The following is a 22,447-nucleotide window of genomic DNA, read 5'->3' as shown; positions in this document are numbered from 1 at the left end:
TCAAATAGATAATGCATGATTTCTATGGAACAAGTTCTAAACATTTTAACAGGCAATTCAATTTTTATAAAGGAAAATTAGAATCTTAGATCATAATCCAATTCTATAAACATTGGATTGCTGAAATGTTATTCATTTATGACTATCTCAAATTTTAAAAATCCTACATTATGATGCCTCAGTTTTTAAAATGCTGTTTTGCTGGTCTACCAAATTATTATTCATCATTTTTTAAATGATTGGGGTTGTCAGGATTACCACACCTCTCATGAATTATTTCGACGTTCATAGTTAAGATGGTATTAGTTTCTAACAATGCTAAGTTCTGTAAATTTTTACCTTGCAGTTTAAAATTTTTTAATGGACATGACCTCATGTGGCCCTGTTTTCATTTACTTCTCATTGCTAGCTTCCGTTACCACCAGGCAAAGAACTCTTGAACCTGCCAAAAATACTAAATATTTAATTATGTTCTTATCTGGTGTATTTTATGTCAGAGTTGTGTTGTTTGCCTAATTGAGGGAGTAAAATATGAAAATAAGGACTTTATGTCATATATATATATTAAACTAAACATACTTAGTTCTCAGAGATGGCTGGCCATCTGTGTAATGGAAAATAAAAATTGAGAATATACCCCAGTCTCTCGTAAGTCACCAGCAATTGCTAAGTATAAAACAAAGTCAGTATTTTTTAAAAGGCCCTGAAAATAGCAAGTTAATCTTTTCCATTCTTCATCCTCTCTAGTATATCTAAGGTTGTTAAATATTAATTTAGTACAAATATGACATATAAAGTTAGAAATCTGATAAGCTTCACACCCTGAAGATTTAAATAAGAATATAAAATGATTGCTCTTATTTTTTCTTTTGTGAAAGATCAGGAAAGTGATATCCTTCTGGGGGTGCAGATTTTGTCTTTTAATCTAACATATGGAAGTAGACTAGCCAAGGAAGTTAACTCAGAGACATATCTAGTGTGAAGATTTCGTAAAAGATACTTTTATGTGGCACCTCTTGCTCTTGTTCAATCTTATGTAAGATGAAAGATTGAAAACAACAACAAAAAAGACCCAGTTATAACTTCCAGGAATTTGTCATTTGGTAGCAAAGATTCCTAAATAATTTAGACATTAGGCAGACATACTCGTTATAAAACTTTATTAGATATGAGGGGAAGGTGGAAAGAAGAATTGTCACTGAGATAGGAAAAGAGTGTGAGAAATCTTCTTGAAAAAGGTACTATTAGAATTGGGTCTTGAAGGAAAATGTAGCATTTCACAATGAGAGAACTGCATGAGTAAAATAAATGATCCATAAAATAGTTTTAAGTTTTATTGATACTTTATGTGCTAGGTATCTTACCTACATTGACTTATTAGACCTCCAAACAGTCCTATGAAGTACATATCAATATCTGAATTTACCAGTAAAGAAAGTGAAGCTTGGAGAGGTTGATTTGCTCTGTCTGCCAGGCTCAAAATCAGGAGGTGGGAGTGGTTTCTAGCCTATTGTGGAAACGGTCAGTGGGCCTGCAGATATGAAGAATTAGAACTGAGGGGAGGCTTGGGGCAGTGTTTCCCAAGTTTACCTTAATCTAGGGATCATTGAGGGGTGAGAGCATTTTTTTAAAACAGAGATTTCTAGGGCAACTTCCCTGGAGATTCTGATCCTTTTGAGGTGGGACAGTTCTTAAAACCTCTATGTTTAACAAGAACCCCAGGGGTTCTTTTGATCTGGCAAGTTGGGCACACTTGATTAACTTGATTAATGCAGGAAATAAAGCATCTAATTCCTAATTGGTGCTCAATTGTTTGTAGAATTGGAATCTTTTTTTTTTTTTTAAGAGACTACCTAGTTTGGAATTTATTCTCTAATGGGGTGGCGTTGAAGGTTTTTGAGCTGCGCATGAAATCATTAGCTGTTTATAGAGAAAAAAAAGAGTGTCATTTATATGCAGAAATGTGGGTTTTTTTGTTAATATTTAGAATGTCTTTTTTTTTTTTTTACTTCCAATAAGATGCTTTTAAAATATTAACATTTTTATCACTGGAGATTGTGGTGAGAATAAGTATGTATATTTTAGCATGAAACAAGTATAACTATTATATTGATTACATCTTTTTAAAAAATAATATTGTTTCTCTGATTTTAAAAGTAACTACATTTTTGGACCTCGTGCTGATGGAAATATTTGTTTCCCTTCCTTTGGGGATCCATTCTCTTCAAACTTCTAACTCCATTGCCCTCCTTCGTTTTCACCTGGCAAGGTTACCTTCTACTTACCTGAGAAAATAAACACCATTATGTATGGAGAGTGTCTCAACTTCTTGACTAAAACTGGCAAATCAGCATCCACACTTGCACCTTCATTTAGGATCCAGTTTTAAAGAAGACATGTCAGCAAGGTCATGTCCTTCCATCTGTCTGGTAGACACCAGATTCTCCTGCTACCTCAAGGACCTCTTTTGCCCCATTATCCTGTTATGAACTAGTCCCCTGTGCTCCAGTCTGAATGATAGATAGACCTCTTTTAAGGAAAAAAGAAAAATCTGTTGTGGACTTCCAGGAATGAATTAAACTTTTTAAAATTATAATGTAAATAAACAGTTATAAGCTCTATGCTCTATAGCTCTCATATAAGATAAAAACAATTTTATAAATTGATTCAAATTAAGACAAAACAATATTCAATAGCTGGTATACAACTATGAAAAAACACATTTAGAATTAATGTAATTTAAGTTGAATCTCCAGCACTCATCCATTGAGATCATAAAATATTATATCCTTTAACTTGTTATAACATGAATATTCCCCCTTGCATTATTCTTTGAAAATACTTCTATCATAATATTTATATTTCATATAGAAAAGTGTATTATTTAACTTTTCCCCTATGGTTGAATATTTAGATTGCTTTCAGCTTTCCACTTTCACAAACTTTATAATTGTTTTTACAACCTTTATTTTCTTAGAATAGATCTGTAATAGTTGAATTACTAGATCCTGAGGATGAAATATAATCAAGTAGTTAATGACAGGTTCAATTTTTGTGTGGCTTGGCTGCCTTCTAGCCATGTGACCATTAAGATGAATAACCCAAGCTTCAGTTTCCTTATTTTAGTATAAGGATCTTTACTTCATAGTATGTGAATACGTAGTATAGTATATCAATAGAACAAGTAATTTGAGAAATGGCTGACTCTCAATAAAGGCTAGCTATTATTTTGTACTTAGAAAAAAATACTTGTAGGTATTCGTAAATTACCGATAAAATTTACCAGTTTACATTTCCAATTTCAGTGATAATACTTAATCAAATTATAAAATTACAAAATGAACGTGCGGTTGATTTCACATTGCCTCTTATTTTAAGCAATTTACAACATTTGCTAGGGAAAACTATACAAATGTTTGCAACTGTGAAACAGTAAGAAAACCAAAGAAACATTGGAGCGTATTTACATTTACACCTAGTGGACTTTGCTTAAAAGCTTCCCTTCCCAGCACAGATGCAGAGGCCCTGGGGAAAGGTACGGAGGAGTTTCCTTTACTTCATGGGAACCCCAAGCTGAGTGCCTCTAAGGCTTTGGGCAGCTGTTCGGCTTAGAAACATAGGGCAAAGTGCAAACTAGAAAAAGGGAAGAAAAAAATGGGTCTCCGCTGTTAATAAACTATAGTACTCTAAAGGAGTGCGTTTAGGAGACTCTAAGTGGTGAAGTTTTTAACTACTTATATTCCTCCAACTGAGACGCACTCCTGGAAGTTTCACCTCGTTGGCTTCTTTCAGTAGCGCGCGCGCGCGCGCTCTCTCTCTCTCTCTCTCTCTCTCTCTCTCTCTCGGGAAAGCTTCCTCGTCTCCCTGGCAACTCAAGCTGCCACCAATTGCAGCCAAGGATTGGCGGTCACGTGGCCTTTGCCCTTTCCCTAGCGGAGACAACATGGCGGCTACGGCGAGCCGTTGCTGCGAGATTTGAATTAACACTACTAGTAACTACTGCATCCTTGATGATGGCGTCTCCGGTTTCGTATGGTTCCCGTCAGAGCCCAGATGAGCTCCCTGGAGACCATTCTTCACAAGAAGATGAGGATTGCGATTATGAAGATCGGGTCAACGACTCGGGTTCATATTCCTCAACCAGTAGTGATTATGAGTAAGATTCTTGAAGAGGGACAATTAAGTCCATTCTTTCAATCCAGAGAGTGTACACTTGGGCGGCGGCGGCGAGGGGGGGTGGGGGGCGGCCTGCCAGAGTGTTGGAGTAGTTGGGATTGAGTGTTTGAGGTTCTATAATTAGTGGGATTTATTTGAGCCACGTTCCAATTGTGAGGGACGTGAGCCGAAATGACGTGCCGTTCTTTGCTGTTGTAGGTTTTTTATGATTATCAGATAAGGTTCTCCTCTTTGTGGAGTGTTCTGTAATATTTAACTGTATATCTGTTAGAATGTTCACAAAACTCTTCGTTCCTATGTCAGTGTCTTCTTCTCTGGTGTTATAATCTTTGTGACTTTAGTGGAGGGATACCCTACACGTTTTATAAGTCAACTATTTATTTAGATTTTTTTTTCCCTGTTATAAAAATGGATATATATAAAAGAACTAAAATCCACTGATAGTCTTCACCGTCAAGGACAACCTCTCAGCATTTTGGGGTATTTCTGCTGTATTTTCCTACACGTTCTCATGGTTCTTTCTGGTTTTCTACTTAATGTCATAACATAATTTTTAAAATACAAAATATCTAAATATTATTTTCCACTTTTTAATCTTTAATAATAATGAAAAAATTATTTTGATTCATAAGACCCAGTGTCTCTTTAATTTTGAAGGAATCTATCCCTTACTGCTATGGATTAAGACCTTTTTGGAAAAGTAAATTAGTGGTAGCTTGAAATAAATGACTAATAGTGAAAAGGTTTAGGTGCCAAAACATCAAGCAATCCCATAATAGACTACCATGCACATTCAGTTTTAGGATGACATTTTAAGTGTATTTAGGAATAAATGGTTACAAGTATTTAATGTGTATTTAGGACTAAAAGTTACTTGGCAATTATTTTCACCTATGGGTATGTAAAAAAATTTTACCATTATCGTTAAAAGCATAGGGGAAGAGCAGTCACTAATGGCTGCTTACCATATTCTAGAGGCTCAATGAGGACAGATTATATTCTTGAAGACTTGAACAGATTTTAGAGGGTCAAGTATTTTGTGTAATCTGCTGTGGTCATTTAAAAAATAATTACAAAATTATGGTTATCAAGAGAGGCACTGGAAGGAAATATAGATTATGGGAAACCTTATTTGGTCTTGCTGTGGGAGTCATAGATCTTGTGAGACTCAAGCTCTTGATTTCTCTACATCTTAGAATCACACACTTTTAGCCCAGAGGGAATCTGTAATTTGCCCATGGTCACACAGCTAAATCAGTGTAGAGATTTAGGAGGCCTCATTTCGAATGTAGTACCTTGATTTTAATAGAATGAAGACAAATGAGCTAGTCCTCACTTAAATTCCTAGGAAATGAGTAATCTGGAGACCTTGTGTTAGGAAAGCTTGTTAATTCAAAGCATTTTGTAAATCAAAATACATGTGTGTATTTCATATATATATATTTAAATGGTCATTAAGCTTTCTACATTAGTCATTCACTCATCACTCCAGATGTTCCAGTGTCTTTATCCTCCTAATAGTAAAAGTACAGTAAGTCCCTTTTGTAAAATGTTTTGCTGGTCTATGTTTCAAGTCCTATCAAGATTCAGATTTTATGTCTACCCCTTCTTGATGTGTAGGTCATGGGAATTTATTTGCTGATCTGACCAGGTAGGCTTCTGTTCTGCTCCTATTTACCTATCTAATCTGCAGAGTCAGCAATGCAGAGGTGATCTTCCCAGTTTGGACAAGATCACTTCTTCTTTTTTTTTTTTTTTAATGTTTATTTATTTTTGAGAGAGAGAGTGAGACAGAGCACAAGCCGGGGAGGGGCAGAGAGAAAGAGGGAGACAACAGAATCCAAAGCAGGCTCCAGGCTCTGAGCTGTCAGCACAGAGCCCAATGCGGAACTCACCTCACAAACCGCAAGATCATGACCTCAGCCAAAGTCAGACGCCTAACCAACTGAGCGACCTAGGCGTCCCAAGGACAAGATCACTTTTTTTTTTTAATTTTTTTTTTCAACGTTTATTTATTTTTGGGACAGAGAGAGACAGAGCATGAACGGGGGAGGGGCAGAGAGAGAGGGAGACACAGAATCGGAAACAGGCTCCAGGCTCTGAGCCATCAGCCCAGAGCCTGACGCGGGGCTCAAACTCACGGACCGCGAGATCGTGACCTGGCTGAAGTCGGACGCTTAACCGACTGCGCCACCCAGGCGCCCCAAGATCACTTTTTGATCAAAGGCATTGGGATGTGAACTTAATCTTTCTCATCGAAGCTAAGAGATCCGAATTGCCCATTGTTTTTCATTGCCTACATGGATGATATTGAAGAAGTATGCTAGGGATGCCTGGGTGGCCCAGTTGGTTAAAGCATCTGACTTCGACTCAGGTCATGATCTCACAGTCCATGAGTTTGAGCCCCGCGTTGTCCTCTGTGCTGACAGCTCAGAGCCTGGAGCCTGCTTTGGATTCTGTGTCTCCCTCTCTCTCTGCCCCTCCCCTGCTCACGCTCTCTCTCTCCTTCTCTCAAAAATAAATAATAAATATTAAAAAAATTTTTTTTCAAAGGAAGTTTATGCTAGTTGTTTATTCATATAAAATATTCTTAACTTTCAGTGTCCTAATAGTTAATTATTGCATATTTTTTCTGGTAATTATTATTTCATACATGCTTTCTAACCAAAAACCAGTTTGAGCTGCATGTGATTGTCAATACAGAATAAGGTGATCATTTTGGGGATAAAATTACTTTAGGGTATGTTCTGGTGAAGTACTTTTAGTAAGTTTGTTTAAGACTTATATAAGAGGACAATTTTAGATTAGAAAACACATTGACAAGTCCCTGGGGATACTTCAGAGATAATACTGGTAGATGAGTTGAGGAAATCAATGACTAGTTTTGGTATTGAAACAATGGAAATCGTACATTTACTTTTAATAGTGCCAAGTTCCTTTCCTGTGGTTTTCTTCTCTTTTAACTGTTTTGATCTGTACACACCTATTTTCAGAAATACTACAAATTCTGTTTCCTTCCTTCTTTTCATTTGGCTTATTTGTTTTGTTTCTTAAATTCCACATATGACTGAAATCTTACGGTATCTGTCTTTCCCTGACTTACTTCACTTAGAATAATACTCTCTAGTTCCATCCATGTCATTGGATTTCATTCTTTTTTATGGCTGAGTAATACTATTCCATTGTGGATGTGTATGTGTGTGTATATACCAACTCTTTTTTTCCCCTCAGATCTAGGATTAGGGTTCAGTTTAGGGCTAAAATAAGGGTTAGGGTTAGGGCCAGGGTGAGGTTATGTGCCTGTTATCCTGCAGGTCAGAGATCTCTCCAGAGGAATAGCTTTAGAGGTAGGGTTAGGGTTAGGGTTAGTGTTCAGGTTTGGGTTAGAATTAGGTTTAGAGCTAGGGTTTGGATTAGGGTAGGAGTATATGCCTCATACCCTGCAGTTCAGAGACCTCTCCAGAGGTTAGATTTGGTGTTACAGTTAGGATTAGGGTAGAATTTAGGGGTTACTAGTTAGGGGTAGAGTTAGGTTTAGGGTCAGGGTTAAGGTTAGGGTTTAGGTTTGTGGTTGGCATCCTTTGCTGTGGTTTTCCAGTTATTCAACTTTTGAGGCAACATTGGTTAGTATAGATTGGTCAGAGTTCTCAATTTTATAACCTAGTATTTTGTTTTTTCAAAGTGAATTTTTTGTTGTTGTTAGATTTTTTAAAAGCTTGACTTGTAGAAAGAGGGATAATTTAATAAGAGAATTTAGCTATACAAAGCTAAGGAACTTCCACTGAAATAAGAATAACTGGAGAAGAAGGGAAATATGTCCTTTACAGTTTTTTTTCTGAGATTTTTTACCATACAATAAACTTCATGTATTTAAAGTGTACAGGAGTGCCTGAGAGGCTCAGTTGGTTGAGTGTCCAACTCTTGACTTCCACTCAGGTCATGATCTGAGTGTCGTGTGATTGAGTCCCCTGTCAGGCTCTGTGCTAAGCTGGGAGCCTGCTTTAAGACTCTCTCTCTCTCTCTCTCTCTCTCTCTCTCTCTCTCTCTCTGTCTGTCTCTCCCTCTCTCCCAGCAGGCTGTGCACTGTCAGTGTAGAACCCATTGTGGGGCTCAGTCTCGAACCCAATGTGGGGCTCAGTCTCCCAACAGTGAGATCATGACCTGAGCCAACATCAAGAGTCAGATGCTCAACCAGCTGAACCACCCAGGTGCTCCAGAGTTGCCTCTTGTAGCAAGTTTTCTCGTCTTCATCAGAGGTTTCCCAACGTCCTCCATATCTCCAGGATGGAAAATGCTATGTATTCTAAGGGGCAGTGTGGCTAAAGAGAAAGCTAAAGCCTGAATGTGCAAGCATTTCTATTAAATCTTTGTGTAGGTGACCTATTAAAGACATGCTTTTCCTCCTTTTAATCAAACCTTTTTTTCCTGAAAATTTTCAAATATGCACAAAAGAAGAAAGAAGTCCCCTATGTGCTTTCCTTTAACATGAAAACTGTCTTCCTGGTATTGAGAAGCTTTACGGGCCTTCATTTATTCTGGTTTTTATTTTAAAATTTAAAATAATAGGATAATTGTGTTAGGGTAGTGATACTACACTGTATGATACTGTAGTGATGGATGATACATGTCATTATTCATTTCCCTAAGCCCATAGAATATACACCACCAAGAATGAACTTTAATGTAAACTGTGGATTTGGGGTAATTATAATGTATGAATATAGGTTTATCCGTTGTAACAAATGTATCCCTCTGGTGGGGGATGTTGATAATGGAGGAGGCTGTGCATGTAGGAGGAAGAAAGTATATTGGAAATCTCTGTACCGTTAGCTCAATTTTGCTATGAACTTAAAATGGTTCTAAAAAAAAGAGTATATTAAATCATTTTTCTATAGTACTCAAAAGCTTGGTGGCCTCCCAAATAAATTCCATATTTTCTTTTAAAGCTGTTTTAGATCTGTCCCAAGCCTCTCTGATCTCAGTTTTGATGATCGTCCTTCTTTAAAGCTACCTGTATTCTTACTTGTCTTACCTGGGGCTGCTATTTTAAAAAGAGCATAGACTGAGTAGCTTAAATTATTTTTTCAATGTTTATTTATTTTTGAGAGACAGAGAGAGACAGAGTGTGAGTAGGGAAGGGGCAGAGAGAGGGAGACAACAGAATTCAAAGCAGGCTCCAGGCTCTGAGCTGTCACCACAGAGCCCGACACGGAGCTCGAACCCATGAACTGTGAGATCATGACCTGAGCGGAAGTCAGACACTTAACTGACTGAACCACTCAGGTGCCCCTAGGCTGAGTAGATTATAAACAACAGAAATTTATTTCTCACAGTTCTGGAGCCTGGAAATCCTAGATCACTGTTCCAGTACGGTCAGGTTCTGGTCAGAACCCTCCTCCAAGTTGTGGATTGATGACTTCTATTTGTACCCCCACATGGCAAAGAGCAGAGGGAATGAACAAGCTTTCTCAAGACTCTTAGGAGAGCATATCCCATTCACGAGGCTCCATCCTCATGGCTTCATCTAATCCTCATTACTTCCCAAAGGTCCCATCTCTATACCATCACATTGAGTGGTGGGGTTTCAACATACATATTTTGAGGACACAAACATTCAGTACATAACATTACTACATGGAAATATACACCCTCTCTCATACATATTGTATACTTTCACACCTACACTTTTACCTACTTTGTTTTCTCTGAAAGACCTTTGCTTCCTATCTTGTCAAAATCATTCAGTGTCCCACTTAAGTGCTACCTTCTCCTACAGCCTTTTTTGATACCTCTTAGACTTAATTTCTCCAAACTTGACTTTCTTATAGCAGTTTTTGTTCCTCTGTTTTGGCACTTGCATTTAAGCTAGGTGATGAGCCTTCTGTCTGTCTGACATTTTTAAAAGTACAAAAATGCCCTATCAAAAAATGTTTTTGTTGGTCTATGATTTCAGGGTCAGATCTTATCTCTAAACTTAGTGATATGTAACATGCTCCATTAAGCTGAAAGAGTTGGAGGTAGGGAATGTGGTCCTGGGAACAGGGTCATTAGCATAGTTCCAATGGAGATGTGTTCATGATGTAAAAATTTATTTCGTGCAGTGAGTACACAGTGACTAGTTTACTGATTGATCCCCTCCTTTTCTCTAATATGCTTTACGTTTGTAAATGGTGACTGTGGCTAGGCTAGAAAGAATACCAGCCCATCCCAGGTTCCCCACCCCTCAAGCTGCTATGACAGATTTTAACCATTAAAATTATGGCTTTCTTTTAGAAAACAATCAAAAGACTTCATAGGTGAAAATTAGATATTGCTGGTAGGCAGAGCACAGAAAAGCATGGATAGACCAGTACTGAACAAACACCAGAGAGAAACGGTATTCATTTGTCATGATGTTTTTATTGTGTGTGGTTTTTCTCTGTCCCTAGAATTGTCCTGCTCTGCATATTAGCACCATGTAACTATGTGTGTTGGCCACTTTGGTGTGCTTTTGCCTACTAAAAAGGAAAAAAAAAATTCTGTAACAGGGTTGGAGTAGTAGCAAAAGTCTGTTTTCCTTCAGGAAATGAACCAGTAGGTTTGACTATTCATAACTTTTCTTGTGATGGCTAAGAAAATTCTAATATTACCAATTGATGAAAAATACTGACAACATAAAGACCTGAGAGATTCAATAATTTAGAAGAAAAAAATTAGTATTAGTATAGAATTCTTGAATATGAATTGAGAAACTTATTTGCATTATCTGAAGTTCATTTTCTTTAATATAGTTATGTTACAGTTTATGTAAGTGAACTTGTTTATTTGCAAATTAGCAAGTCTGTCTGGGAAGAAGGATTCTACTCATGTTTACTACATCGGAGCCTTGAAAACCAATTAAAGTGTTCTCAAACTTTGTGAGCAGACTGAATATACAGTTATTTCTGTTTAGAAAACAATAGAATAAACAAAGTAATCTCACTGAAAGACACTTACACAATGACAACTTTGCAGCTTGTACCATAGGATCTCAGAAAAGAGATTAAAGCATTCTTATATTATAAAATTCTGAATTAAAGCAGCTAGAGTTAATGCCTTTTTAAAAATAAACATTTTTTTGGAATAAATTTAAATTTTCAGAAAAGTTGCAAACATAGTACAGAGTTCCCATATATCCTTCACCCAGTTTCCCCTGATATTAACATCTTACACAACTATGGTATATTTGCCAAAACTAAGAAATTAATTAACGTTAGTACAGTACTGTTAAATAAACTCCAGACTTTATTTGGATTTCACCATTTCTCTACTTATGTCCTTTTTCTGTTCTAGGATCTAATCCAGGGTAGCATATTGCATTTAGTTATTAAGTGTCCCTAGTTTCTTTTGGTCTGTGACAGTTTCTTAGTTGTTCCTTGTTTTTCATAACCTGGATCACTTGGTTAAGGTAATGTCTGCAAGGTTTCATCACTGTGAAGTTACTATTTCTCACTTTCCATACTCTCTTCTTTGGAAGCATGTCACTAAGTCCTGTTCATGTTAAAGGGGAGGAAAGATTAAGTTCCATCTCCTGGAGTAGGGAGTATAAACATATGACAATAATTTCTTTAATTTTGTTATGAATAATAGTTGCAGTGAAAGGTTGGGTTTTCCTTGTAGTTGTTTTTAATATACCCTCTCCTGTTAGAACTAGTTTGGAGTACAGTCTTTACAACTCTGTTAAGCTTCCTAGCACTTAATCAGTTATGCTCTTGATGCATCTAAATAGGAATTAATCATTCAGAGTAGGAATAAGGAGCTTTCCAGGAATACTGAACTATGGGAGCCATAGAGGCAGCATCTTTTGCTTTTTATGCCAACAGCACTTAGGCTGGAACCCAGCAAGTAGAGATCACTGGAGACATCTTCATTTATTGCCAGGGGTTGGAAGAGTGCAGAAGTATGAGTGCTGTATCTAATAAAGTTGTAAGTTTCTCTACATTTTTGACTCTGCCAAGCAAGAGGAAAGGAACTAACATTTTTTAATTTACTGTTAGTAACAGCCATGTGAAGTTGCTATAATCTGTTTTCTAGAAGAGATGAGGTAAAGCTTAGAAAAGTAAAAAATTGTCAATAGAACAGAATTTGAATCCAGGTCTTTGTGACTTCTCAGTTCATTTTCTTTTTACTATACATGTTGCCTTCTGTTTTCAGAGTCTCATACATTCATTTCCTTGTCTTTATTCCTGTTCCACTTATCTCTCTTCTTTTAATTTCTTCTTCCTCTTAAAGTGAAGTATTATTTAAATTTAGAGGTGAGGAAAAAGGATCTCATTCATTGCTGGTGGAAATGTGAATTGATATGGTCTTTGAGTAAAAACATATAAGTATAAATATAAGTATAAGCATAAATATAAATATAAATATAAATATAAATATAAATATAAATATGTGGTTGCTGTATCATCATCCATAAGATCAAAACAAAAACTGAACACAAAGCTAATCAGGAGGTGAATGACCAGAAGTGCTACATCCTTGATAGGGTTTAATGCAGCCATTAGGGGTTTTTAAACTGTAGTGTTCAGTGATAAATGATAAAGGTATGTATGTATATATACATATACATATGTATGTACACTTTTGAAAAATGTATGCAATTGCAATCATATATAAAGAGTATATAATAATTCTGGTTTTTCAAAAACAATGACAGAATAATCCTCTTTATGTTTTTATATGATTTTATGATTTGAAGAACATGGGTATCGTGGATATATTGTTTATGTCAGTAAAAAGTAGGTAGGGAAGATAACATGTATTATAGTTATGGTCACATTTATATAAAATGAGTCTGTGCATATGTATGTATAAAAAGATGCATGAAAATAAAGTCACCAACTAGAAATCTAGTCGACATTAATTCCTTCCTTCTCTCATCATCTCATGTAAACAGTCTCAAAGTCCAGTGATTTTTAAGCATTTCTCAAATGTTTTTCTTACTTTCCATGTTTTCTGCCATTGCTTTAGGTACCATCTTGGCCTGGACTACTGAAACAGCTCCCTAACCATTCTCTTGACTTGAGTCTTAACTACCTAAATTCTTCTTCCATTCTCTTGTCAAAGTAGATCTATCCAGGGATATCTGACACCTAAATCTCTACCTAAAACTCTTCATTGATGCCCTCTTACTTATGCTACAAAATCCAAACCCCTTGCCATGGTCTAAAGGGTCTTGCAAAATGAGGACTTGACTACTTTTCCTGTCACGCCCCACCTTTGGCAACAATTGACTAGCTTTGTTTTGTGTACAAGATTTTACTAAAATTCTGGTTAGTTAACATACAGTATACGTAATAGTAGTTTCAGGAGTAGAATTTAGTGATTCATCACTTACATACAACACCCAGTGCTCATCACAAGTTCGCTCCTTAATACCCATCACCAATTTAGCCCACTCCCCACCCACCTTTCCTTCAGCAACCTTCAGTTTGTTCTCTATAGTTAAGAGTCTGTTTTATGATTTCCCTCTCTCTTCCTTTCCCCGTGTGTTTATCTGTTTTGTTTCTTAAATTCCACATATGAGTGAAATCATATGGTATTTGTCTTTTTCTGACTGATTTATTTTGCTGGGCATAATACCTAGCTCCATCCACATCATTGCAAATGGCAAGATTTCATTCTTTTTGATGGCTGAGTAATATTCCATTATTTATATATATATATATATATATATATATACACACACACACACATATACATACATATACACCACATCTTCTTTATCCACTTATTGGTTGATGGACATTTGGACTCTACATAATTTGGCTATTGCTGATAATGCTGCTATAAACATTGGGGTGCATATATCCCTTCAAATCTGCATTTTTGTATCCTTTGGGTTAATACCGAGTAGTGCAGTTGCTGTATTGTAGGGTAATTCTGTTTTTAACTTGAGGACCCTCCATACTGTTTTCCAGAGTGGATGTACCAATTTGCATCCACCAATCGTGTAAGAGGGTTCCCCTTTCTCCATATCCTCGCCAACATCTGTTATTTTCCTGTGTTGTTAATGTTAGCCATTCTAACAGGTGTGAAGAATATCTCATTGTAGTTTTGATTTGTATTTCCCTGATGATGAGTGATATCAAGCATCTTTTCATGTGTCTGTTGGTCATCTGTATGTCTTCCTTGGAAAAATGTCTATTCATGTCTTCTGCCCACTTTTAACTGGATTATTTGTTTTTTGGGTGTTGAGTTTGGTTAAGTTCTTTATAGATTTTGGATACTAACCTTTTACCTGATATGTCACTTACAAATATCTTCTCCCATTCAGAAGGGTGCCTTTTAGTTTTGTTGATTGTTTCCTTTGCTGTAAAGATTTTTTATCTTGATGAAGTCTCAATAGTTCATTTTTGCTTTTGTTTCCCTTGCCTCAGGAGAAAGTTGTTACGACACAGATCAAAGAGGTTGCTGCCTGTGTTCTCCTTTAGGATTTTGATGGTCTCCTGTCTCACATTGAGGTCTTTCAACCATTTTGAATTTATTTTTATGTATGGTGTGAGAAAGTGGTCTGGTTTCATTCTTTTCCATGTTGCTGTCCAGTTATTCCAACACCATTTGTTGGAGAGGCTGTCTTTTTTCCATTGGATATTCTTTACTGCTTTGTCAAAAATTAGTTGACTGTATAATAGTGGGTCCATTTCTGGGTTCTCTGTTCTGTTCCATTAATCTCTGTGTCTGTTTTTATGCCAGTACCATACTGTCTTGATCACTACGGCTTTGTAATAAATCTTGAAGTCTGGAATTGTGGTGCCTCCCCCTTTGCTTTTCTTTTTCAAGATTGCTTTGGCTATTCGGGTAGTCTTGTGGTTCCATACAAATTTTAGGATTGTTTATTGTAGCTCTGTGAAAAATGCTGGTGGTATTTTGATAGGAATTGCATTATAGATTGCTTTGGGTAGTGCAGACATTTTAACAATATTTGTTCTTCCAATCCATGATCATGGAGTGTTTTTCCATTTCTTTGTGTCTTCTTCAATTTCTTTCATAAGCTTTCAGCATACAGATTTCAGCATACAGATCTCTTATCTCTTTGGTTAGGTTTATTCCTAGGTATCTTATGGTTTTTGGTGCAGTTGTAAATAGAATCAATTCCTTGATTTCTCTTTTTGCTACTTCATTTGGTGTATAGAAATGCAAAAGATTTCTGTACAGTGGTTTTGTATCCTATGACTTTACTGTAATCAGTTCTAGCAATTTTTGGTGGTCTTTCAGGTTTTCTACATAGAGTATCATGTCTACAAATAGTGAAAGTTTGACTTCTTCGCTGATTTGGATGCGTTTTATTTCTTTTTGTTGTCTGATTACTGAGGCTATAACTTCCACTACATTGTCAAATAACAATGGTGAGAGTGGGCATTCCCCTGTTTTGTCCCTGACTGTAGAGGGAAAGCTCTCAGTTTTTCCCAATTGAGGATGATATTAGCGTGGGTTTTTAATATAAGGCCTTTATGATGCTGAGGTATGTTCCCTCTATCCTTACTTTGGCAACCATCAACAAGCTTTAGTTGTCCACATAGGCCATGGAGACTGTCCCTCAAGGCTTCTGCTTATGCTGTTACTTCTGCTTGGAATTCTCTTTTCCTCTTCCCCTTAACCCCCACCATACCTCCTCCCAGCAACTTACTCTTTTAGGACTTAACTTCTGTGTTTCCTCTGCTAGAAATTCTCCCCAACCTCACCCTCCTTCCCAGGCTAAACTAGGTGACCTCTATCTTGCATCTACCTTATGTATTGTTGTGAATTCTTTCTCACTTCCTCTTCCCCACAAGACAAGGGAAGGAACTGATGTTTTCATCATTATAATTCTAGTACTTTACAAGTGCCTGGCACTGTTAATTTGCTCATGATGAAATGCCCTGTGCCCCCTGTCCCCCACCTAAAAAGGTCTTTAAGTTATAGCCTAAAAATGGTTTCACATTCAAATTTTAGAGATTAAGATGAAACATCTTCATGTTTAGCATAGGGAGAAAAATATTTCTTTGGGGTCACATGTTCTAATACAAATAACATACCAAATTAAAAGAGTGAGATTATAAAGCAAATAATTTCATTCATTTTTTTAAATTGATACATATCTTCATAAGTAATTGTATACAATCATGATATGTATATTGTGCCATTTTAAATTATGATACATGGTTATCTAAGTTTTTTATGATTGGAGACATTTATTTAGAATCTTCAGAGTAGAATTGCAGAGTTATTAAATACTAATTTCTGTGGATGCAGATAGATGTGGTTAAACCAACTGATAAATGGTTAATACCTGGTGCTAAGTGGTGCCAAAATGATGCCACACATTTGATATTTGGGACTAGTTATGCCTTTTTTTAGCCATTAGTATATAGTTGAAAATTATGTATTAATGACCAACCACAAACGAGATCAGTGGTTAGTTTCAGAGTTGCATAATAGAAGAGTACATTTTTAGGAGGTTAATTTTCATAGTTTTTAGAGAGATAGCTAACTTTTAAAAGAACCAGAGTTGCTAATAAACACTGCAGAAACAGAAATGTCTGTTTGATGGAATGATTAGAACACAAATTATACCCTTTTACATCAGGATATTACAGCTGATGTTTCGGAAAGACTCTCTTTACATATTATATTTTTCACTGTAACCAGTTTTGCTTTTAAAAATAGCAGTTTGAAAGGTAGGGTGTTCGTAACATTGAACAGGCAGGGTAGAGCTCATGATTAGGTTTGTTACCTCAAGATGAGCATTTTGTTTTTTAACGCTGTTTCGGTCATTTTAATAGCAATACTTTTGCTTTTTTCGGTGGCCTACTTCCCAGTTAAAAGGTTTTTTTTTTTTTTTTTAAGCAATCACGTGACAAATTATGTAATATGTGGTTTACTTTTCTTACTACAATTATTCACAAAAAGGAGTTTTACAGAAATTATAAGTTATGGAAGCAATGTTACTAACTGTGATTATAAACTGGTCATTTTGAGCAAGGATTTTATGGTGAGGTGAATGTTTCTTTTTTTGGAAGTTTATTGTATAAATAAATCTTATTAATAGTGGTAGGCTTTAGCTTTCATTTAACATGACAGCCACGATGAATTATTTCTGTGCAAATACGATGTTTTTGTGTCCAGTTTCCAAATGGCTTATGTCTGGATATAATTGCATAATCAACTATTAATGTAAATTATTATCCAGTGAAATGTCTAAAGTGAACAATAACCATACAGAGGCTGAATTAAAATAATAATAAAAAATACCCTTAGATTCTAGAAGGAGGCCATTTCCTTTTTATTTTTATTTTTTTCTATCACTGGTGCCTTTTTGATCCCTGTCCTCCAACCCCACTTCTTCAAGACTCTACAAAAAGCATCCTAGGAAATAATGTTGATGTTTACAATAAATTAGAAATAGCAAGGAGACTTTGAAAGAATCAAAGAATCTTCACCACCTCCCACCTCTCTGTACCACCTGTGCCCAAAAGACGTAGCTATTTTTCTTATGTTGGCTGCTATTCAGATTATCTTTTCTCTTTTTCATAGTGATGTTGAACCTGAATGGCTGGACAGTGTGCGGAAAAATGGAGAATTATTTTATTTGGAATTGAGTGAGGATGAAGAAGAAAGCCTTCTTCCTGAGACTCCTACTGTGAACCATGTCAGGTTTAGTGAAAATGAGATTATAATTGAAGAGGATGATTACAAAGAAGGAAAAAAGTATGAACCTAAACTCAAGCGGTTTACGAAAATTTTAAAAAGTAAAAGCCTTTTACCCAAGCGCTACAATAAAAAAAATAGCAATGACAATGAACCAGTGTCCATTCTAAAGCATCAGTCCAACCAGAAAACAGGAGTGGTTGTCCAACAGCGATACAAAGACGTGAATATTTATGTAAACCCCAAAAAGTTAACTGTGACCAAAGCCAAAGAGCAGCTGAAGCTTCTGGAAGTACTGGTTGGGATTATTCATCAGACCAAGTGGAGCTGGAAAAAAACTGGAAAACAGGGCAGTGGAGAGAGACTTGTGGTCCATGGCCTGTTGCCAGGAGGATCTGCTATGAAGAGTGGTCAGATATTAATTGGTAAGTGCTGTTGGTGAACATCTGTTCTTGTTTGCAGAGATTCATGATTAGTAATGCCTTTTGAGACATATGATCAAAACAGAATTATATTCAAAGTCTCAACAGATTAAGGACTGCTTGATGATATTTGGGACAGTAGTGAAATTGTTTAAGCATTGGTATACTGCAAGGCATAGTGTTCTTTAAATAAGTACTTTGGTGAGTTGAATGTGTGTGTGCCTTGTTTAGGCCAAGGAATAGCTTAACTAATTTTTGAGTTTTGAATTATATAATTTTATTTCATCTTGGTTATATTTCCTGACAAGAAAAAGAAAATAAGTTGATTTTACAGTGATAATTTAGATTTGAATGACCTATACCCAATAGCATAAAATAATATGTAATTTATGAATAAAAATACTTTTAAATTGTATGTTTGTACTTGAGTACACTAAGTTCTTGGAGTGGTTTTAAATTGTTTCATTTGGCATATTTAGCCACAGTGATGTTATACGTAAATTTCCTTTCAAGGGTGCTTGTCATAAAATATCTCATCAATTTCAAGGGAAAAAAATAAATCCCGAAGTTATTCTGAATATATATTAAAGTGAGCATTTTGTGTTGCTAATACATTTTTAGCTGTTGGATATAATGGTTGCATCAGTAGCAACTTTATTACTTAGGGAAAGCTATATTAGTCAGATGTGAGAATATATTCTTTTTTTTTTTTTAATTTTTTTTTCAACGTTTATTTATTTTTTTGGGACAGAGAGAGACAGAGCATGAACGGGGGAGGGGCAGAGAGAGAGGGAGACACAGAATCGGAAACAGGCTCCAGGCTCTGAGCCATCAGTCCAGAGCCTGACACGGGGCTCGAACTCCCGGACCGCGAGATCGTGACCTGGCTGAAGTCGGACGCTTAACCGACTGCGCCACCCAGGCGCCCCGAGAATATATTCTTAATGAAACTTAAAAATTATTAATAAATCCAAAAGCTGACAGTCTTTTAGGTTGACTCAGCCTATAAGATTTAGATAAAGGAACTTTTATAGATACTTTAGAAACATGTTTTTAAAATATTAAAAAAAATTTTTAATGTTTATTTTTGAGAGAGACAGACAGAGACAGAGAGAGAGAGAGAGAGAAACAGCACAAGTAGGGGAGGAGCAAAAAAAAGAGGGAGACACAGAATCTGAAGCAGGCTCCAGGCTCCAAGCTGTCAGCACAGAGGCCGATGCGGGATTTGAACCCACGAGCCACGAGATCATGACCTGAACTGAAGTAGGACGCTTAACTGACTGAGCCACCCAGGCGCACCTAAAAAATATTTCTTTAAGTCTGAGTTGCATTTGTTTGTTCATTGATTCATTAAATTTTTGAGCATCTGCTAAGTGTCAGGAATACAAAGATTACTCTAATGATCTAGTTACTCCTCTTAGGAAGCTCATACTATGGTGGAAGAGATGAGTCAGAAACAGGCAGACAGTTTCACGTAGTATGATAAGTGCCATCATGGGGGTTTACGAGGATGAATCATGTAGGATGAGCATCTGTGCAGTGTGTGTTCCAAATGGTTGCAACAAGATCTCCACGTTCTCATCTTACAAAGTAATGTTGATACTCTTCCCATGGAGAGTTACAGTGTTTGTGTCACCGCCTATACCCCCTGGCGCCTGTCATGGGCCTGTGACTACAGCTCAGATAGTATTATGTGATTTCAGAGGTAGGTCATAAAAGGTGATGCAGCCTCTGCCTTGTATTCTTGGAATCTAGTTGCCATTCTGTACAGGAGCAAGGCCGGTGTACATAAAGAGGCCATGAGTAGTACTCTGGCTGAGGCCTCAGCCACCCTGCAACATCAGCTACCACACATGAGTGAAGAAGTCTTCTGGATGACTCCAGCTCCAGCTGGCTGCAACTTTGTGAGGAACCCTGAGTGAGACCCTTGGCTAGTCAACCCCAGAACCAGGGAAGATAATAAATGGTGGTTGTTGTTTTAAACAACTTAGTTTTGGGGTCATTCATTATGCAGCAACGAATAGCTGGAAAAGAAGCTAATGCATGCTTACATTCTCTCAGGTCCTCAGCTTTCTTTTTTGTAAAATATGTCTAAGTTTTATTCTTTTCATTCTATCAGAGGAGGCCAGGATTCATGCTTATGAAATCCTGCTTGGTCGTTGCCAACCACCGTAATTCTAGGTACCACGTGATGGGAAACTCCAGCTAATGTACTGTCTGTATTTATCTGGGGCCTCTGCTCGGGACCTACTTGGACTGATTTGTAGACAAATCTCTAAAATTCTTTTTACTCATCCCTCTTGAAACCTAGTAGAGAGGTGGTTATGGTCAGTGAGCATGCACTTCCATGTTTTCTTTCCCCTGATCTTCACTCCTAATACCTAGGCCTTACCTCTAGGCCTGATCTTTCTGCACCAACTGTATGGGAAGAAAGAGAATGAACTATAGAGAGGAAGAAACTACTAGGCAGTCCTGTTGTTAATCTTTAAAATAATTAAAGATACCCAGGATGCTGGTAGTGTACTTTCTGACCTGAATGTGGTTACATGGATGTGTTCAGTTTTTGATCATTTATTGTTGTAACACTACAATTTGTGCCCTTTTCTGCATGTGTATTGAATAACAATAAAAAGTTAGAAAAATGAGGTTCATGATTTCATTTCCATAATGGAAGCATTTATGACTTACTAATACGTTAAAAAATTGTCAGAATAAAATGATTATTTCATCTTTGGTGCATGGCAAAACACTTGGTTGATAAATAAGCCCTCAAAAACATTTACTGAATAAATGCATAAACTGTAAAAAATATGTGTAAGGAAAACAATTAGATGTAAATAGAAATACAGCAAAATGCTAATAGTGTTGGGTTAGTGTGGATACATTATGGTTGATTTGTTTCTCTATTTTTTCAGATTTTTAATTTTATGATTATGTTATATATTTTTAAAGTTACAAAAAAATAAAGTTGATACTTTGGGAATAAATAATGGACTATTTTAATGTCATGGTCAGTTTGATAATTCCACAAAATGGAATTTCTCATTTGTTTCTTTCATACTTTCATTTCACACTGAAGTCTGTGGGTGAGCTCTGAGGTAACCCTATAGGCAGGAGGATCATGAAAACTTTGTCCTGGTAACGCAGTTTGCTGGGGTGACTTCTGCTATTGTCTAGCTGGAGGATGACCCTCCTTTGCCTAAAGTCCATTAGCCAAGACAGTGAGACTGGTGACTCTTTTCATTCTGTCCTTTCAAGACAGCAGAACTCTATTCTATTCTGATTCTTCTGTACCTGGATTTTGGGGATTTTGCTGCATTTTTCAGTGCCATTTTTGCTCTTCTTGCTACCGACTTGCATATTTATTTTTTATTTTTATTTCTGAGTTTTTCTTAAAGTTTGACAGCTGATTTCTTCTTGACTACCAGTACCAGCCTCCATCCCCAGACCAAAGCAAATCCTCTTTTTGCCTACACCCTAGAAACTGCATGTCACCTTGGTGACTTTTTCTTCTTCAAGATGACCCATTCTTGTTTAACTAGGTGTTTTTTTAAGGATTAGGAAGAATAGGGTTAGAGAAATCACACATTAATATTCTAGACACATACACCCCCAGCAGATTGTTTCAGTTCAACAATAACACAAAGTTTTTATTTTTTTATTTCAAAGATTTTATTTTTAAATAATCTCTCTACCCAATATGGGACTCAAACTTACAACCCCGAGGGGTACCTGGGTGGCTCAGTTGGTTAGGTGTCCCAACATCGGCTCAGGTCATGATTTCACAAATCGTGAGTTTGAGCCCCGCTTCAGGCTCTGTGCTGAAAGCTCAGAGCCTGGAGCCTGCTTCTGATTCTGTGTCTCCCTCTGTCTCTGCCCCTCCCCCACTCATGCTCAGTCTCTCTCTCTCTCTCTCTCTCTCTCTCTCTCTCTCTCTCACTCTCTCTCTGTCAAAAATAAATAAACATTGAAAAAAAATTAAAAAAAAAAACTTACAACCCCAAGATCAAAGGTCACATGCTGTACTGACTGTGCCAATCAGGTATCCCTAAAATTTTTATTTTAAGCTCTTATTATGTAACTTCTAATGTTCTCACCTGTGATCACTGAATAGCTTTTTTTGTATGACATATTGTGCTATTTCTCTTTTAAATTTTTTGAAGTTTTCTTTTTTGCTTTTTAAAAATCTTTTTGAGGTATAA

The 22,447-nt window shown here is 36.5% G+C and overlaps 1 protein-coding gene across 2 annotated transcripts in view; it reads left to right on the top strand.

The window, feature by feature from the left end:
* Window positions 1-3,868: 3,868 nt before the first annotated feature.
* The window catches only part of INTU (inturned planar cell polarity protein), an 87,546-nt gene continuing 68,967 nt past the window's right edge, over window positions 3,869-22,447 (top strand). The window contains exons 1-2 of one of the 2 annotated variants that reach the window (XM_040474376.1): window positions 3,869-4,156; window positions 17,710-18,248. In XM_040474376.1, the coding sequence (XP_040330310.1) occupies window positions 4,011-4,156; window positions 17,710-18,248 (685 nt within the window). In that variant the 5' untranslated portion in view covers window positions 3,869-4,010. The remainder of the gene's footprint in view (window positions 4,157-17,709; window positions 18,249-22,447) is intronic. The other variant, XM_040474386.1, reaches the window with a different exon arrangement.

This window comes from Herpailurus yagouaroundi, unplaced genomic scaffold (genome assembly GCF_014898765.1).
Source record: "Herpailurus yagouaroundi ecotype Mexico unplaced genomic scaffold, PumYag 28, whole genome shotgun sequence".
NCBI classification, from domain to species: domain Eukaryota; kingdom Metazoa; phylum Chordata; class Mammalia; order Carnivora; family Felidae; genus Herpailurus; species Herpailurus yagouaroundi.
This window is presented reverse-complemented; position numbering and strand designations above follow the sequence as displayed.